Source organism: Mustela lutreola, chromosome 2 (genome assembly GCF_030435805.1).
Source record: "Mustela lutreola isolate mMusLut2 chromosome 2, mMusLut2.pri, whole genome shotgun sequence".
NCBI classification, from domain to species: domain Eukaryota; kingdom Metazoa; phylum Chordata; class Mammalia; order Carnivora; family Mustelidae; genus Mustela; species Mustela lutreola.
The window spans coordinates 125,361,667-125,376,253 of record NC_081291.1 but is presented as its reverse complement, the minus strand read 5'-3'; the positions used below and the strand labels follow the sequence as shown (position 1 = coordinate 125,376,253).

The following is a 14,587-nucleotide window of genomic DNA, read 5'->3' as shown; positions in this document are numbered from 1 at the left end:
AAAAGATACAAGTTAGTCTAAGAGTCTAGATTTTGCAACTGGAATGCCCAGCCTCAAGTCTCAGAATAGCATGTGCTACCTAAGTGGCTCTGGGAAAGTGACTTCACTAAGCAGCACTTCTGTTTTCTCATCTGCAAAATAAAATAAGGCTATCGTAAAAATTTAATGATTTAATTCTTGGAAAGAATTTAGAATAATGTCTGGCATATGGCAAGAGCTCATAAATGTTAGTTGCTATTGCAGTTATTATTATTGTTAACATTGTGCTGAAGTTAGTGAAATATAATATACTTAATTTTCAATTTTTTAGTAAGTATATATGTAGTTCAATGCAAATTACTACTAGACATGATATAAAAGAAAAGTTGGCATCTTAAAGTGTCTTTCTCCAATGTGCTAAGAAATACTAACTGGGTTTTTTTCCTCTAAGAACAATATGACTAGCAGAAGATACAACTGTATTGCAAAGTCAAAATTATGACTACATGTACTAAAGAAGAATTACCAAAAACTACCAGTAAACAAAGTTTATTATTTGCAAATTAATCTCTAAATATATATATTTTTCTTCTACAATATAGTAACAGATGGGTGGTGACACTCACTGAAAAAGGAAAGGTATCAACTCTGAAAAAAAATTTTGGGGTGCTTGGGTGGCTCAGTAGATTACGCGTCTGCTTTTGGCTCAGGTCATGATCCCTGGGTCCTGAGATGGAGCCCCTCATTGGGCTCCCTGCTTAGCGGGGAGCCTGCTTATCTCTCTCCTGCTGCCCTCCCTACTCCCCCACTCCTCTCTTGCTCTCTCTTTCAAATAAATAAATAAAATTTACAAAAAAACCTTATAACAATTACTTTTGTGGCCTAGGCATAGAAAGGAGGCATTCTATTAGCAACAGATTTCCATCTCTTTGCCTGAGATTTTCTTGTGCGGTGGAGAGCTGTCCATGTACAACAGTCCAGAAGAGTTAAAGATTTAATACCTCCATGAAGCTGTTATGCCCAAGTTTTCATGTCTGAGAGACCACCAAGGAGCCAACACTGATGCAATCACACGAGGGTTTATTTGACAGGCTTAAGCTTGGGCCCAAGTATACCTGACACAGTGCAGTAGGGACTTGGACCCTGAACCAGATTACATTCAGAGATATTAAAGGTGGAGTCAGGGTGGACTCAGCAGTAGATAATTGGGCCACAACTGCTGGCTCAGCAGTAGGTGAGGACAAAGGGGATGTTCAGAAGGGCTATCAGGGTAAAGAAGACTGTCAGGATATTGAAGTCCTGGTTATTATCAAGTCAAGGCCGTTCTCCCTCTGATGAGGCACTAACATGTCAACAATTGGGAGTTTCCTGGTGGAATGTCACATTTCTCCTAACAAGTGTTCTTGTTAGTGAGATTTAGGTTTAACTTTGTTTCCATTTTCTTCTGCCTCTGTCTCCTTCAGTTTTATGGAGGGGAGGGCGATGTTAGGGCTAGACTCGAGGTTGGTACAGCCTTGTTTTTCTTGGCCTCCACAGAAGCAACCTTGGAAAATTCTGAGGAACCTATTTTATTTTGGCTTTCAGATTGTCCCCAGCAGGATTAAATTCCAGTCACACAGAGTGACTCCTAACTTGATAAAATGCATTGTATTGGCTGTCTTTGTCTTGCTTCTCCTCATACCGCTACTCACTCCTCTCAGTGAACCACTTGCACTCAGATTTTGTCTCACAGTCTGTTTCTGAGGGAACCCAAAGGAAGGCTTATGGTCAGCTCATGGTAGAGTAGTCAGAATTAGGTTGAGTACAGAGAGGAGATGGAGCTTACAGCAGGAGCAGAGGCTGAAAAGGAGGATTAGTATCAGGGAGCTTGTATTCCTAATCAATAGTGTTTTGCCAACAGAGGTTGTCTTCTTAGTTCTTTAATGCCTTGGCATTTGTGGGTGGTTAGTGTATATTTATAAAAAAAAAATAGACCTTCATCAGTTTAGGGGATAGTTTATTTGGCCCATCTATTTAGTAATCAAATTAAATTACTGTGGAGACATATGCCTCCTTTTCTTTATTCCATAGCTCATCAGTTTCCCATCATGGCCCCCAGAGATGCAGAGAGTTTTTGCAGAATATGCCAGCTGCAACGGCTGTGCAGTGCATGCACAAACCAGACCCCAAACCAGTCCCAAGATTTGTGCTCAGCCCTTCGTAGCTATAGCTTGTGTGGTGATAACTTTAACAGCAGTTTCTCAGAGTGTTGGCGAGAAAAGGGCTTTCTCTCTTCCAGTGGTCTATATCTATGGGCATCCCACTGCACAGCCACATGGGGTTCCTGAGTCTACCACCATTTGCTTAACACAGGTCTTAAAGTTCACCCACACTTATCCCTGTACTAGGCCCATGGCCCAGACAGGATCCATCCCAGGGAATTCCTAATAATGACCTCCAGTTTTAAGAACCAAATATCTCATTTATTTCTCTTGGTTAAAATCCTTCTCTTCCTTAAAATGAATTTCTCTCCTGGTGGCTTTTGGCGTTCCACAATGATTTTTTTTTTTTAATTCTTTGCAACAAGGTGACTTCATTTGAAGCAGTTCATCAAACTATTTTAATGTCTTTGAAATCTTAAGAAGGAAAGGGTAGGATCTTCAGCTGTTTCTTTGCTGGAAGCTTAGGAATTCTATAGCTATTTTCCCATCTCTTGTATCCCCCTACTTTTGAGTGTCACAGATGTATGTGCAGAACAGTGGGCACAGGTCTCTGGCAAGGCCTCCAAACATTGTATCTAAACCTCTCCATAGAAAGCAGCCCTCGAGCTGCGTTTTGACAACCACTGGAACTCCCTTGCAAGGTGACTGGGTATCTTCACGTTCTCATGCGAGCTGTTAACAAAGTTGTCTCTGTTAGCACCAAGGGAGCAGGTGTGGCATTTAAGTTTTGTGCCCTGGTTTCTATGATTTAAGTTTTCTCTGGAGTGATATACATGATAGTTGTGGGCGATATATAGAAGTCCTTGATTTTCTAAGACAGTTTTACTCTCAAGTAATTTTTTTCTATAAATAGACTTGTCAGATCATAGGTTTTTGAGTTGAATGTTGCGTCCTATCAATTTCCCTAACTAAATAAAGCAGTAGAAAGGAGGTGACATAGACAGGTGCGTTTTCGGAATGGGGTGCACAAGAATATATTTTGAATAGATAACCGTATAGCTCTGGCTGTAATGTGGAGAAAGGGTTAGAAGCAGATATTCAGATCAGTTAGGAGGTTTGTGGAGTATTTTGAATGACAGGTAATGAGTATCTTAATATGGAATTTTAGCCATATTTGGGGTATAGAGATTTTGCATGCTAAAATTGTGGGGTGCCATTTACTTTATCTTCTTGCTGAGAAAATAGGCTGGGTATGTCAGGAGTCCATCCTTGCTGTTTTCTCTCTGATGACATCACAATTTTGGAAAGCAGTCCTGAGAACTGGAAGGCTGCTTCTTGCTCTGTTCACCTCCAGGGAGTTGGAGGCCCCTTGTCCATAGCTGGCTGCCCTGAGGTTTGTTATCCATAGGGCGTTTGTTGCTAAATTGGGGGTTTTCTACTTTAAAGTGGCATAAATCAGAGTTGGGTCGCTTCACGATGAACATAACAACCCAAAGTGCACCATACACCACAAAATCATGTCATGAAGATTTTCACCAGACCATAATTTATTAGCTAGTGCCTGTGCCCTGAAAGTTAAGGGAATAGGGGAAGGACTCCCTGTAGATCACTGAATCATGGCCATATGCCTTGGTTGAATTTTAGGGTTTTCTGACTCCTCACCACATAACCCACAAACAAATTTATTTCCTACTCATCAAGAACTCCACTCCAGTTATACTGGTTTCTTCATATTTCTCTAAAAAACTGTGCTGCTTTCTGCCACATAATTTTTGCTCATTTTAGTTCCCTTATCTGGAATATCTTCCCCCTTTACACTCTAATTTCTTGAACCCAAAATCTGTACATGTGGCAGAATCCCATTTATAAGTTTATTTTTTTTCCATTGTATATTTAAAGTGGAAGAGAAAATGGAGCTTTCTAGGAAACAAAAGATTCATGTTTACTAAATTTTCCACTGTTAACTTTTTCCAGTTGTGTGAAAGTGATATGACTTGTCTCAGGGAGGAAAACCGTAAGGGGAGAAACTGTCTTATATTTCTTTTATCTCCCAATTTCAGAGTGACGATAAAAGCTCAGTAGATATTAGAGAGATGGTTCATGATTCATCTACTATGTGTCCTATTATGTCACACCATGCCATAGCATCCCAGACTTTCTCAATTTCTTCCTCACACTAACCTATAAAGTAAGTGTTATAATTATTTCACAACACTGCCTTCTAGAGTGGGGCTAGATTGCACCGTAAGTCGGCCTGAAGGCATAAAAACAATCCCACAATGGTAGTTGAACTTATGGCTTAGGTATGAGGCATAAACTATGGTTGTTTTAATTTGGAATTAAAGAAATGGAACAAATCACATGTTTAGTGAGTGTCTCTACCTATAACTAAAAAAAAAAAAATTACGTTATAGAATTATGGTATTGATATTGCTTTAATAAATCTGTTCTTATCCAAGTCTGTTGTTAATGAATTAAATAAATTCATTCAAAGCAATCATTACCGACACAGTCATCCTATTTGGCGATGAGATATAATAATTGGGGAGGAGAAGCGTTCCCACTGCAGATAGTCATAGTTTTGTAAATATCTTTTTTTCCATCTAGACAGGTAAGGGAAAGATTTTTGGCAAAATCAAAGAATATAAAAATACCTCCCTGCACAGTAATAAAACAACATACTATTACAAAGTTTAATCAAAAATTACATGTGTGTGTTTTTACGTATATTTTCCTTTGTTAAGTTTCTAAACCTTTAAAATACAACTAAAATTATTTTAGGTTAAAGAAAGAAAAAAACTTTTATGTGGCAAAATTTAATTTGCCTTTATTACCCTTAAAATCTAGAAGAAGATTATACTAGTGATTACTATCTTTCAATAATATAATCTTGCCTAATACCAATGAAACCAATAACTCCAGAAATATCAATATTACCTAGTGAGAGAGGAAAGAAAGCCTATGCAGTGTGGGTTTGTTAATTAATTTTTTCGATATAATAATCCTTTTATTTTTTGAACTCTTTTCTACAAAATTATTTTGTTGTCATTATTGTTGTTCTAATGCATTCTTCCTTTATCCTGGGCTTGGGGGTAGCATGGTCTGGGAACTGTGAAGAAAGGACACAAGGTTTTAAGGCAGATTGTGTGCTTGTAAAGTTATTATAATGGAGTTTCAGATAGCTTGGGGTGTGACGTCACCAAGATGGCAGGGCAGAAGATGCTGGCCTCCATCTTCCCACAAAGAACAATTAGACAGCTGTCCAAGAATGAAAATAGCTTTGGGAGATCTCAAGGGTCCACCTAAGAAGTTTCAGCAAAATAGCAAAGCAAAATAACCTGAGAATAACCACACAAAAGGGGTAGGAAGAGCGGCTTCATTTTGCCTGCATTATTCAGTCCCCCAGGTTTGCGCTACTCAGTGCCAAGAAGCAACACCCTAGCCAGAAAGGGTTCTCTTTGCAGGCACAAAGAGAGCAGAATGACCAGATGAGTAACCATTTGGAGTTACACAAAGGACCTGGCCCTGATTCCTGTCACTGGCCTGCACCTCCGTGTACCAGCAAGTAGTCCCTGTGAAGACCTGCATGTGCACACAACTTGTTCCAGTTTCTGTAACTGGCCTTTAGTGTGTGTGCACCTCTGGCTAGCCTCGGTGGCCACGTGAGTGGCCAAACCCCCACTGTTGTGTGTGCCTGAAGCCAGTCCTGATCCCTGTCATGGACCTACACTGCTGGCGGCACTTGCAAATAGCCCCTGGAGGGCACACCTGCTGCTGCTGGCACTGACTCTGTTTACCAGACCCTCCAAAGTGCCTGGGCCTGCAACAAGCCTCTGCAGCCACCTGGGTATCCGCTGATTGCCCATGTCCTGCAGCTACGTATGCACCCACAGTTGGCCCCAGCCTCTGCTGCTGGCCAGGGCTTTTGCCAGTGCATGTGCACCAGCAGTTGGCCCCTGTCATGATGCAGGCACCTGTAGCCAGCAACACAGCCGGCTCTGGCCACCACTGCCAACATGCCCTGTTCCCTTTCCTCTGAGAAGCCCAACAGCCATTCCGCCAGTCAGGGCACCACACAGCTCTTGCTGTCAAGGATCATGCAATTGTATACATCATGCACCTCAGCTGCCTAAGCCAATGAGATACTTTGCCACCTTAAATCTTGACATATTTGTGACTTTTAGTTTTCACCTTGCCATTGACTTCTAGTTTCATACCATCGTGATCAGAAAAGACACTGGTATGATTTTTATCTTCTTTTTTATCTTATGACTTTTTTGGTGGTCTAACACCTGGTCTATCTTGGAGAATGTTTCATGTGTGCTCAAGAAGAATGTGTGTTTGACTGCTGTTGGACGGAATGTTATCTAAATGTCTGTGAGATCCACCAGGTCAAACATCTAGTTTAAGTCCAATGTTTCCTTATGGATTTTCTGCTTGGATGATATAACCAATGTTGAAAGGGATATTAAAGTCACCTGCTATTATTGTATCTCTCTTTTCTGTCTTTGGGTCTGTTCATATTTACTTTATGCATTTAGATGCTCCTATGTTGAATGCATAAATATTTACAAATTTTATATCTTCTTGTTGGTTTCTCCTTAGCATTGTATCATGACCTTCTTTGTCTCCTATTCCTGTCTCAATCTTATATAAATTAAGCTGCCCCTGTTTTCTTTCATGTTCATGTGGAACTTACTATTTCCCCCTCCATTCACATTCAGTCTGGGTGTGTCCCTAAAGCTTCAGTGAGTGTCTTGTGGATGGTATATAGCTGGGCCTTGTGTTTTTACCCATTCAGCCACTCTATGTCTTTTCATTGGAAAATTTAGTCCACTGACATTTAAAGTAATTATTGACAGGCATAGACTTACTATTTTTTTTTAAGATTTTATTTATTTATTTGACAGAGAGAGACACAGCAAGAGAGGGAACACAAGCAGGGGGAGTGGGAGAGGGAGAAGGAGGCTCTCTGCTGAGCAAGAGCCTGAGGCAGGATTTGATCCCAGGATCCTGGGATCATGACCTGAGTAGAACCACTTAATGACTGAGCTACCCAGGCACCCCAGGCATAGACTTACTATTGCCATTTGTTAATTGTTTTCTGGCTGTTTTAGAATTCTTTTGTTTCTTTCTTCTTCTCTTGCTCTCTTCCTTTGTGACTTATTTTCTCTAGTGGTATACTTCAATTGCTATCTTCATTTTTGTGTATCTATTATAGGTTTTTCCTTTGCTGTTACCATAAGACTTATATAAAGCATCTTATATTTACAATAGTCTGTTTTAAGCTGATAACAATTTAAATTCAAATGCATACTAAAACTTGATACTTTTACTTTCATACTCCCACCACATGTTATGTTTTTGATGCCACAATTTACATCGTTAACTTATATCGATTAAAAGCTTATGGTAGTTATTTTTAATATTTTTGTATTTTAGTTCATACTTGGTTTCTGTGATTTATCCACCACCATTAAAAATTAGACTATTCTGTATTTATCTATTTGTCCTTATTGATGAAATTTATCCTTCCATGTTTTCCCGTTATCCTTTTGTTTCAGATCAAAGAGTTCCTTTTAACACTTCTTGTAAGACTGGTCTAGTAGGGGTGAATTTCTTCAGCTTTTGCTTGTCTGAAAAACTCTGTATCTCTCCTTCAATGATGAAGGACAGTTTTGCTGGGCAGAATATTCTTGGTTGGCTTTTTTTCTTTTTCTTTTAGCACTTTGTATATATTATCCCTGTCTCTCCTGGACTGAAAAGTTACTCTAGAAAAATCTACTTATAGTCTTATGGAATTTCTCTTATATAGAACAAGTTGTTTTTCATTTTGCTTCTTTTAACGTTCTCTCTTTGTTTGTAACTTTGTCCATTTAATTATAATGCATTTTGGTGTGGTTCTTTTTGGATTTATGTTATTTGGATCTTACAAGTTAGGGAAGTTTTTAGCCATTATTTCTCTCTTTTTTTAAGATTTATTTATTTTAGAAAGAGAGAGTGTACACACACAAAAACGTGAGTTGGGGGGAGGGGCAGAGGGAGAATGGCAATCTCAAGGAGACTCCCTATTGAGCCAGGAGCCTGATCTGGGGCAATCTGGAGTTCAGACTCATGACCCCGAGTTCAGGACCTGAGCCCAAATCAAGAGTTGGATGTTTAACTGACTGAGCCACCCAGGTGTCCTACCCATTATTTCTTTCAGTTTCTAAAACTTGTTATTTCACTTGTATGTGGAATCTAAGAAATAAAACAAATGAAAAAGGAAACAAAAAGAATCATACTTCTAATTCAGAGAAAAAACTGATGGTTGTCAGAGGGAAGGGGGTTAGGAGAATGGACATAATAGATGAATTAGAGTGGGAGATACAGGCAGTGGATAAGTTATGGGAATTAAAAGGTATAGCACAGGGAATATAATCAATGATATTATATTAGCGTTGTACAGTGTCAGATGGTAGCTATAGTTGTGGTGAACAATAAGGTACAGAGTTGTGCAATAATTATGTTGTACACCTGAGACTAATGTAACACAGTGTGTTGTCTATATTCAAATAAAAATTTAAAAAGAAATTTTTTAAAAAGATGTTTTTAAAGTTTTCTGTCCCTTTCTCTTTCTTTTCTCCTTCTGGGACCTCTAGAATGTGAATATTGATCTGTTTGATGGTATCCCACATGTCTTTTAAGCTGCCTTCTCTCTTTTTTATTGTTTTTTTCTTTTCTACTTGTTCTTCTGATTAGATCAAGTCATATTTTTGAGTTTGCTGATCTTTTCTTCTGCTTGATCTAGTCAGCTATTGAAATCATCTACTGGATTTTCCAGTTAGTTATTATATTCTTCAGTTCTATGATTTGTTTGATACTCTTTAAATATTTTATCTTTATTGAAATTCTCACATTGCTTGTGCATTGTTCTTCTTACTGGTGAGCAAACTCATTACTTTGAACTCTTTATCAAGTAAATCACTTATCTCGATTTCATTAAGGTCTGTTTCTGGAGTTTTATCTTATTCTTTTGTTTGGAACATATTTCTCTATTTTCTTCATTTTACCTCACTGTCTGTGTTGGTTTCTGTGCATTACATAAAAACTACCATTCTTGATGGAACTGTCTTGTATAGGAGACAAACTGTATTATTGATGAAATTATCTTGTATAGGAGACAAACTGTATTATTCAGCCTGGCTCTAGCTCTTGGTTTTCTCTAAAACCTTTGTGATTTGGCTTACAGTATTTGAGTGTGTGCCAAGACCTGTTGGTTTCGCAAGGGGGAGAATTTCAGTCAACAACTAATAGATGCAAGCTGATTGGAAACAACATTCTCAGGCAGAAGCTTTTGAAGTATGCAAATAAACCTCTGTCAGAGAAAGACTAACAAAAAGGCATATCTGTTGTCTTCTTCTTTTTCTTTCTTTTTTCTTTTTTTTTTTTTTTAGACTTTGTTTATTTATTTGAGAGAGAAAGTGAGAGAGAGCACAAGAAGGGGGAGCTATGGAGGGAGAAGGAGAAGCAGGCTCCCTACAGCCCCATATGGAGCTCCATCCCAGGACCCTGGGATACTCACATGAAGCGAAGGCAGATGTTTAACCAACTGAGCCACTCAGACACCCCTTCTATTGGCTTCCTAAATGCTGAACCCTAGAGGTATAGCCAATTAGGAAGCATTTCTTTGCTTGCTAAGATCCTTCAAAACTCATGCATTCAAGCTCCACTTGCCTGCATAGCCAGGATATCAAAAGGTGTGTCCCTTGGGAGGCAGCTGCAAAAACTGGGGTGCTGAATATGTATATAAACTCCTTCCAGGATGATATTGGTGGTTTGGAGCAGGTTACAGGGAGAATGCTAAGATCATGTCTATTGGCTTCTCTGTTCTCTGGGGAGATGCATGTTGTATTAGGCACCTAACACATTTCAAAGTGGGGCTTTTTTTATTTATCTGATGTGTAGGAATCGTTCAATTAATGATTTAACCCTCAGGCAGCAGTTATAAAGTATGCAAATAGACCTCTTTCAGGGAAAGACTGGGAGATTGGCATTTCTCTCTTCTTATTTTGCACTGAGCCCTGCAGGGATAGCTGATTAAGAAATGTTTTTTGTCTTTGTTTTTGTTTACTATAGTCTTCCAAGAATGCAAACTCAAGAACTCGGGCCCTACTGGCCACCAGAGTCAGGCAATCAAGGTGTGCATCTTCTGGGTAGCAGCTACAAAACCTGGGTACCAGACAGGGGTGCAATCTCCTTTTCAGGAGACAGTGGTGACCTGGAGCAGGGCAGAGAGAGAATATGAAGATGGTGAAGATAACACCTGCCAGCCTCCTCAGTCTCCAGAAAGAATTGCAGTTGACCCCTAGATGTATGTTAAATTAGAAGCCTGACTCTCAGGCTGTAGCTTTTTTTTTTTTAAATATTTTATTTATTTATTTGAGAGAGAGACAGTGAGAGAGAACATGAGCGAGGAGAAGGTCAGAGGGAGAAGCAGACTCCCCATGGAGCTGGGAGCCCGATGCGGGACTCGATCCCTGGACTCCGGGATCATGACCTGAGCCGAAGGCAGTCGTCCAACCAACTGAGCCACCCAGTCGTCCCCTGTAGCTTTTAAGATATGTAAATTGACCTATTTCAGGGGAAAACATTTTTTGCTGCTACCTCTTCACTGAGCCCAGGGGACTCACAACAAATCCTCACAAGCCCCTTAACAGCTGTTTCTTTGTTTGCTATAGTGTTGTAGGTCTTGTGGGCACAAGTCTCATTGGCTTTTGGGGCTAGATGTTTTGGGGCCTTCAGGCGGAAGTCTTAAAAGGCAGAGCACTCCATGTTGGATCCAAACACTTCTCTCCTCAGGGAGAAAATGGAACTTGGTAGTTTTCTCCCAATTGTATGTTGCTGTGATATGGTAGTGTTTACAGTCGTGGTGTGTCTCAGTCTTTCTTACACATTTCAAAGTAGGGCTTTCTTTATTTATCTGATGTGTAGGAATCGTTCAATTAGAATTTTTTTTTTCTTCAGAGGGAATTGTCCTGTGTGTAGCTCTAGATGCAGTGTGTCCATGGGACAAGGTAAAGTCAGGATCCTCCTATATTATCATCTTGGACTGGAACCCAGTAAGTCTTACACTTAAGCCTATGTTTTCAACATAGAATTAATTCCCCCACTAACTACCTCTAGGTTTGTCAAGATACGATGTTTAAGTGTAAAGCACTTTGAAAAGAGTGGGGCTTTATATAAATAAAGGGATGATTGCTTTGGCTTGCCTGAATAAGTGAATTCAGAGTGGATGAGAAGAGTGTGGGTATAGGTCATCTTTCCTACTTCATGGCAAGACCTACGCAAATCTCCCTCTTGCTCAGGAAACTGCAAGTAAAGCCAATTTAGTCTAAGCATTCTATCACGAGCCAGGTGCCTTAGAAGTCCCAGTATTTGTTGTCACGTTCTTTTTGAAAGAAATAGCAAGGTGGCTGGCTTATATTCCAGTTGTCTGAGCTGCCAAATGACTCTTAAAACAAAAAACAACTTTCTTCAGCAGCACACAGTGAAGTTGCCTTTCTCCTCCCTCCCCATTCTTTCATTTTAATCCTTTATAATGTGTGGTTTCCAGACTCCAAAACTATAAACAAAACATGTCTGTTCTGTAGTTTCCATTATCCAGTGCAAATTGAAAAAAGAAACCATAGTGTTTCTTAATCTTCTTTAAAAATTTCTTTTTACAAATAATTTATTTCCAAATATCGGCATTTCTTACATGATTTGGATGTAGTAAGGTGGAATAGAGACAGAATTCATATCAACCTATTGCAGATAAGATTTTCCCCCTGAAAAACAGCATAATCAGGGTAGGCAGTTTCCCAGGATTTTGTGATTACTATTCTGGAGATAATACTCTGCAAATAAACATGGGCATCGAGGAAAAAGTGGTTACTACTTTTGGGAAAAAATATCTCAAAGAAATAAAGGGACACCAAAACTGTTTCTTCTCCCTCTTTCTTTCTAAAAGATGTATTTTTTTTTTTCAAGCATTTACAAGAAGGTCGAATTGAACTGTATTTTTATCATGACTTAAATTGTGCAAACACCTGGGAATTAAAACTTTTAAATAGTAAGTGGAATTTGACCCTTGTTGAATATGTAGATTTGAATATTTAACATCATTTTTTCCTTGTAAGTTGTATCTTTTACGTGTTCTATAATGCCTCAAGTTAGTGTGTTAATTCCCCAGTGTAGTTTCACAAGACAATATTTTCATTTACTAACAACATTTCATAGTACATTAATAACATCAACACAATCACATTCCTCTCTGTGCCAGCTTCAGGGTTATTAGAGATGTAGGGACATTTGTTACGCTAAGGTAAATATCAAATATCAGTTGAAAAAGAAGGAGAATAACAGTGCTTTTGCCGCCAGCCCTAAGTTCCTTTGAGATGTATATGAATACATATGATCTGTTCAGTCTCTAAAGCATTTGCTGGTTCAGCTGTGGTGCATATGTTGGTTTTCAGACAGTTTTGGAGCATGGTGGGGGGTGATATGCATATATGAAGATCCTACGTATAAGTTTTGAGGATGTCATTAAAGTTTGTTTAACTTTAATTTAAACATAGACCTCAAAGACATATAAATGATACTAGTTTATCAAAACTAGATTTTGGAAAAGTAATTAAAAATAGAGTAAAGCATTAAGGAAAATAGTAACTAAGATTTTAATGGAATTTTTCAGACTAAATTCTATTCTATTTTACTTTTTCTCTAGTTCCTAATGAAAACAACAGTTCATTTATTTTTCTTAAGTTTTCTTTAAATTCTAGTTCATTATGGGATGCCTGGGTGGTTCAGCTGGTGAAGCTTCTGCCTTTGGCTCAGGTCATGATCTCAGAGTGCTGGGATTGAGCCCCATATCAGGCTTTCTGCTCAGCCAGAGAGTCTGCTTCTCCTTTTCACTGTCCCTCTGTGCTCTCTCTGTCTCAAGTGAATAAATCAAATCTTTAAAAAAATAAAAATTAAAAAAAAAATTTCCAGTTAGTTAATACAGTATAATATTAGTTTCAGGCGTACCATTTAGTGATTCAGTACTTATGTACAGCACACAGTGTTCATCATTAGAAGTGCACTCCTTAATCCCCATCACCTATTTCACCCATCCCCTTGCCCACCATCTGGTAACCATCTGGTCATTCAGACTAAATTATATTTTAAATGAAATAAATTGATCATTAATTTTGTCTGGGGTATTACTTTAATCCCCTAACCAGATATTAATTTTCATTTACTTCTCTCTACTGTGTGTGTTTTTTTTTTAATTGTGTAACATTCTGAACTGCTGTATAAAGAATTGTTTTAAAGTTTAAATATTATAACTTCTTCAACTAGGGTGCTGTTAATATTTTAGCTAAAAAAAGAAGAAAATGTTATATTCCTTTATACTATTTTGAAACATGAAAAATGCACTGATTTTTTTTTTCTTCATAGGAAAGTAAAACTAGGGGTACCTAGATAGTTTAGTATGTTAAGGGTCTGCCTTCGGCTCCAGTCATGATCCTAGGGTCCCGCTCAGTGGGGAGTCTGCTTCCTCTTCTCCCTCTGTCTCTCCCCTGCTGTCTCTTTCTCTGTCTCTCAAACAAATAAAATCTTTTTTAAAAAGTGGAAAGAGGGGATCTGGGTGGCTCAGTTAGTTAAGCGTCTGGTTTCGGCTCAGGTCATGATCCTAAGGTCCTGAGATAGGAGCCTGTTGGGTTCTCTGCTTAGCAGGGAATTAAAAGGCAAAGATACCTTATAAATGTATATTTTACCCTCTGTGTTTTTGCTGCTGTGGTTACATAAGAATGTATTTTAAAAAATGGAAAAAAAAATCAGAAACCCTTAATACTGAATACTAGCATCTTTTGTGTTTTTTTCTTTCAGCTCTCAGGAGAAGTGATTTTGCAAATTGCCAATGAACCAGTTCTGCCCTTTAATGCTCTCGATGTAGCTTTAGAAGTTCAAAACAGCCTTAAAGGTAATTTTTCTTTGAATTATAGTAATTTTAGCAAATGAAAGATTGTTCAACTAATTTTTAATGAGCAATGGATAAAATCATATGCTATCTTATTAACTATGACAACACAGGACTCCCTGCCTGGAGAGGATTATCATGAGAAGGGCTTAGAAGAAATCGGACTGCCATGTCAATAGAAAAGAGGTGTATTTATGTGTGAGCACAAAACAAAATATCAGATTATAAAGGATGTTTCATCTACTTCCCTTTGTCAGAGAGATTTATAATTTCAAACTTCTATTATCATTTATAAATTCCACATGGAAAAAATATAGATTGGATATTTTTCCAAATAAATAAAGAAGGAAGCAGGTAAGTGAGTTTGTAGCTAACGTTCAGTCAGTTCAAACAAGATTGACCCAGACGTTTCTCCTTTGGGATTGATTTCTGAGGTAGATGCCAGATCACTGAAGTGTTGGTCCACCCTAGATTAAAGGTG

At 38.5% G+C, this 14,587-nt stretch overlaps 1 protein-coding gene across 5 annotated transcripts in view; it reads left to right on the top strand.

Moving 5' to 3' along the window:
- NAALADL2 (N-acetylated alpha-linked acidic dipeptidase like 2) overlaps window positions 1-14,587 on the top strand; it is a 1,363,661-nt gene that overhangs the window by 1,286,535 nt on the left and 62,539 nt on the right. For all 5 annotated transcript variants that reach the window (XM_059163440.1, XM_059163438.1, XM_059163439.1 and 2 more), the window contains one exon: window positions 14,016-14,109. In XM_059163440.1, the coding sequence (XP_059019423.1) occupies window positions 14,016-14,109 (94 nt within the window). The remainder of the gene's footprint in view (window positions 1-14,015; window positions 14,110-14,587) is intronic.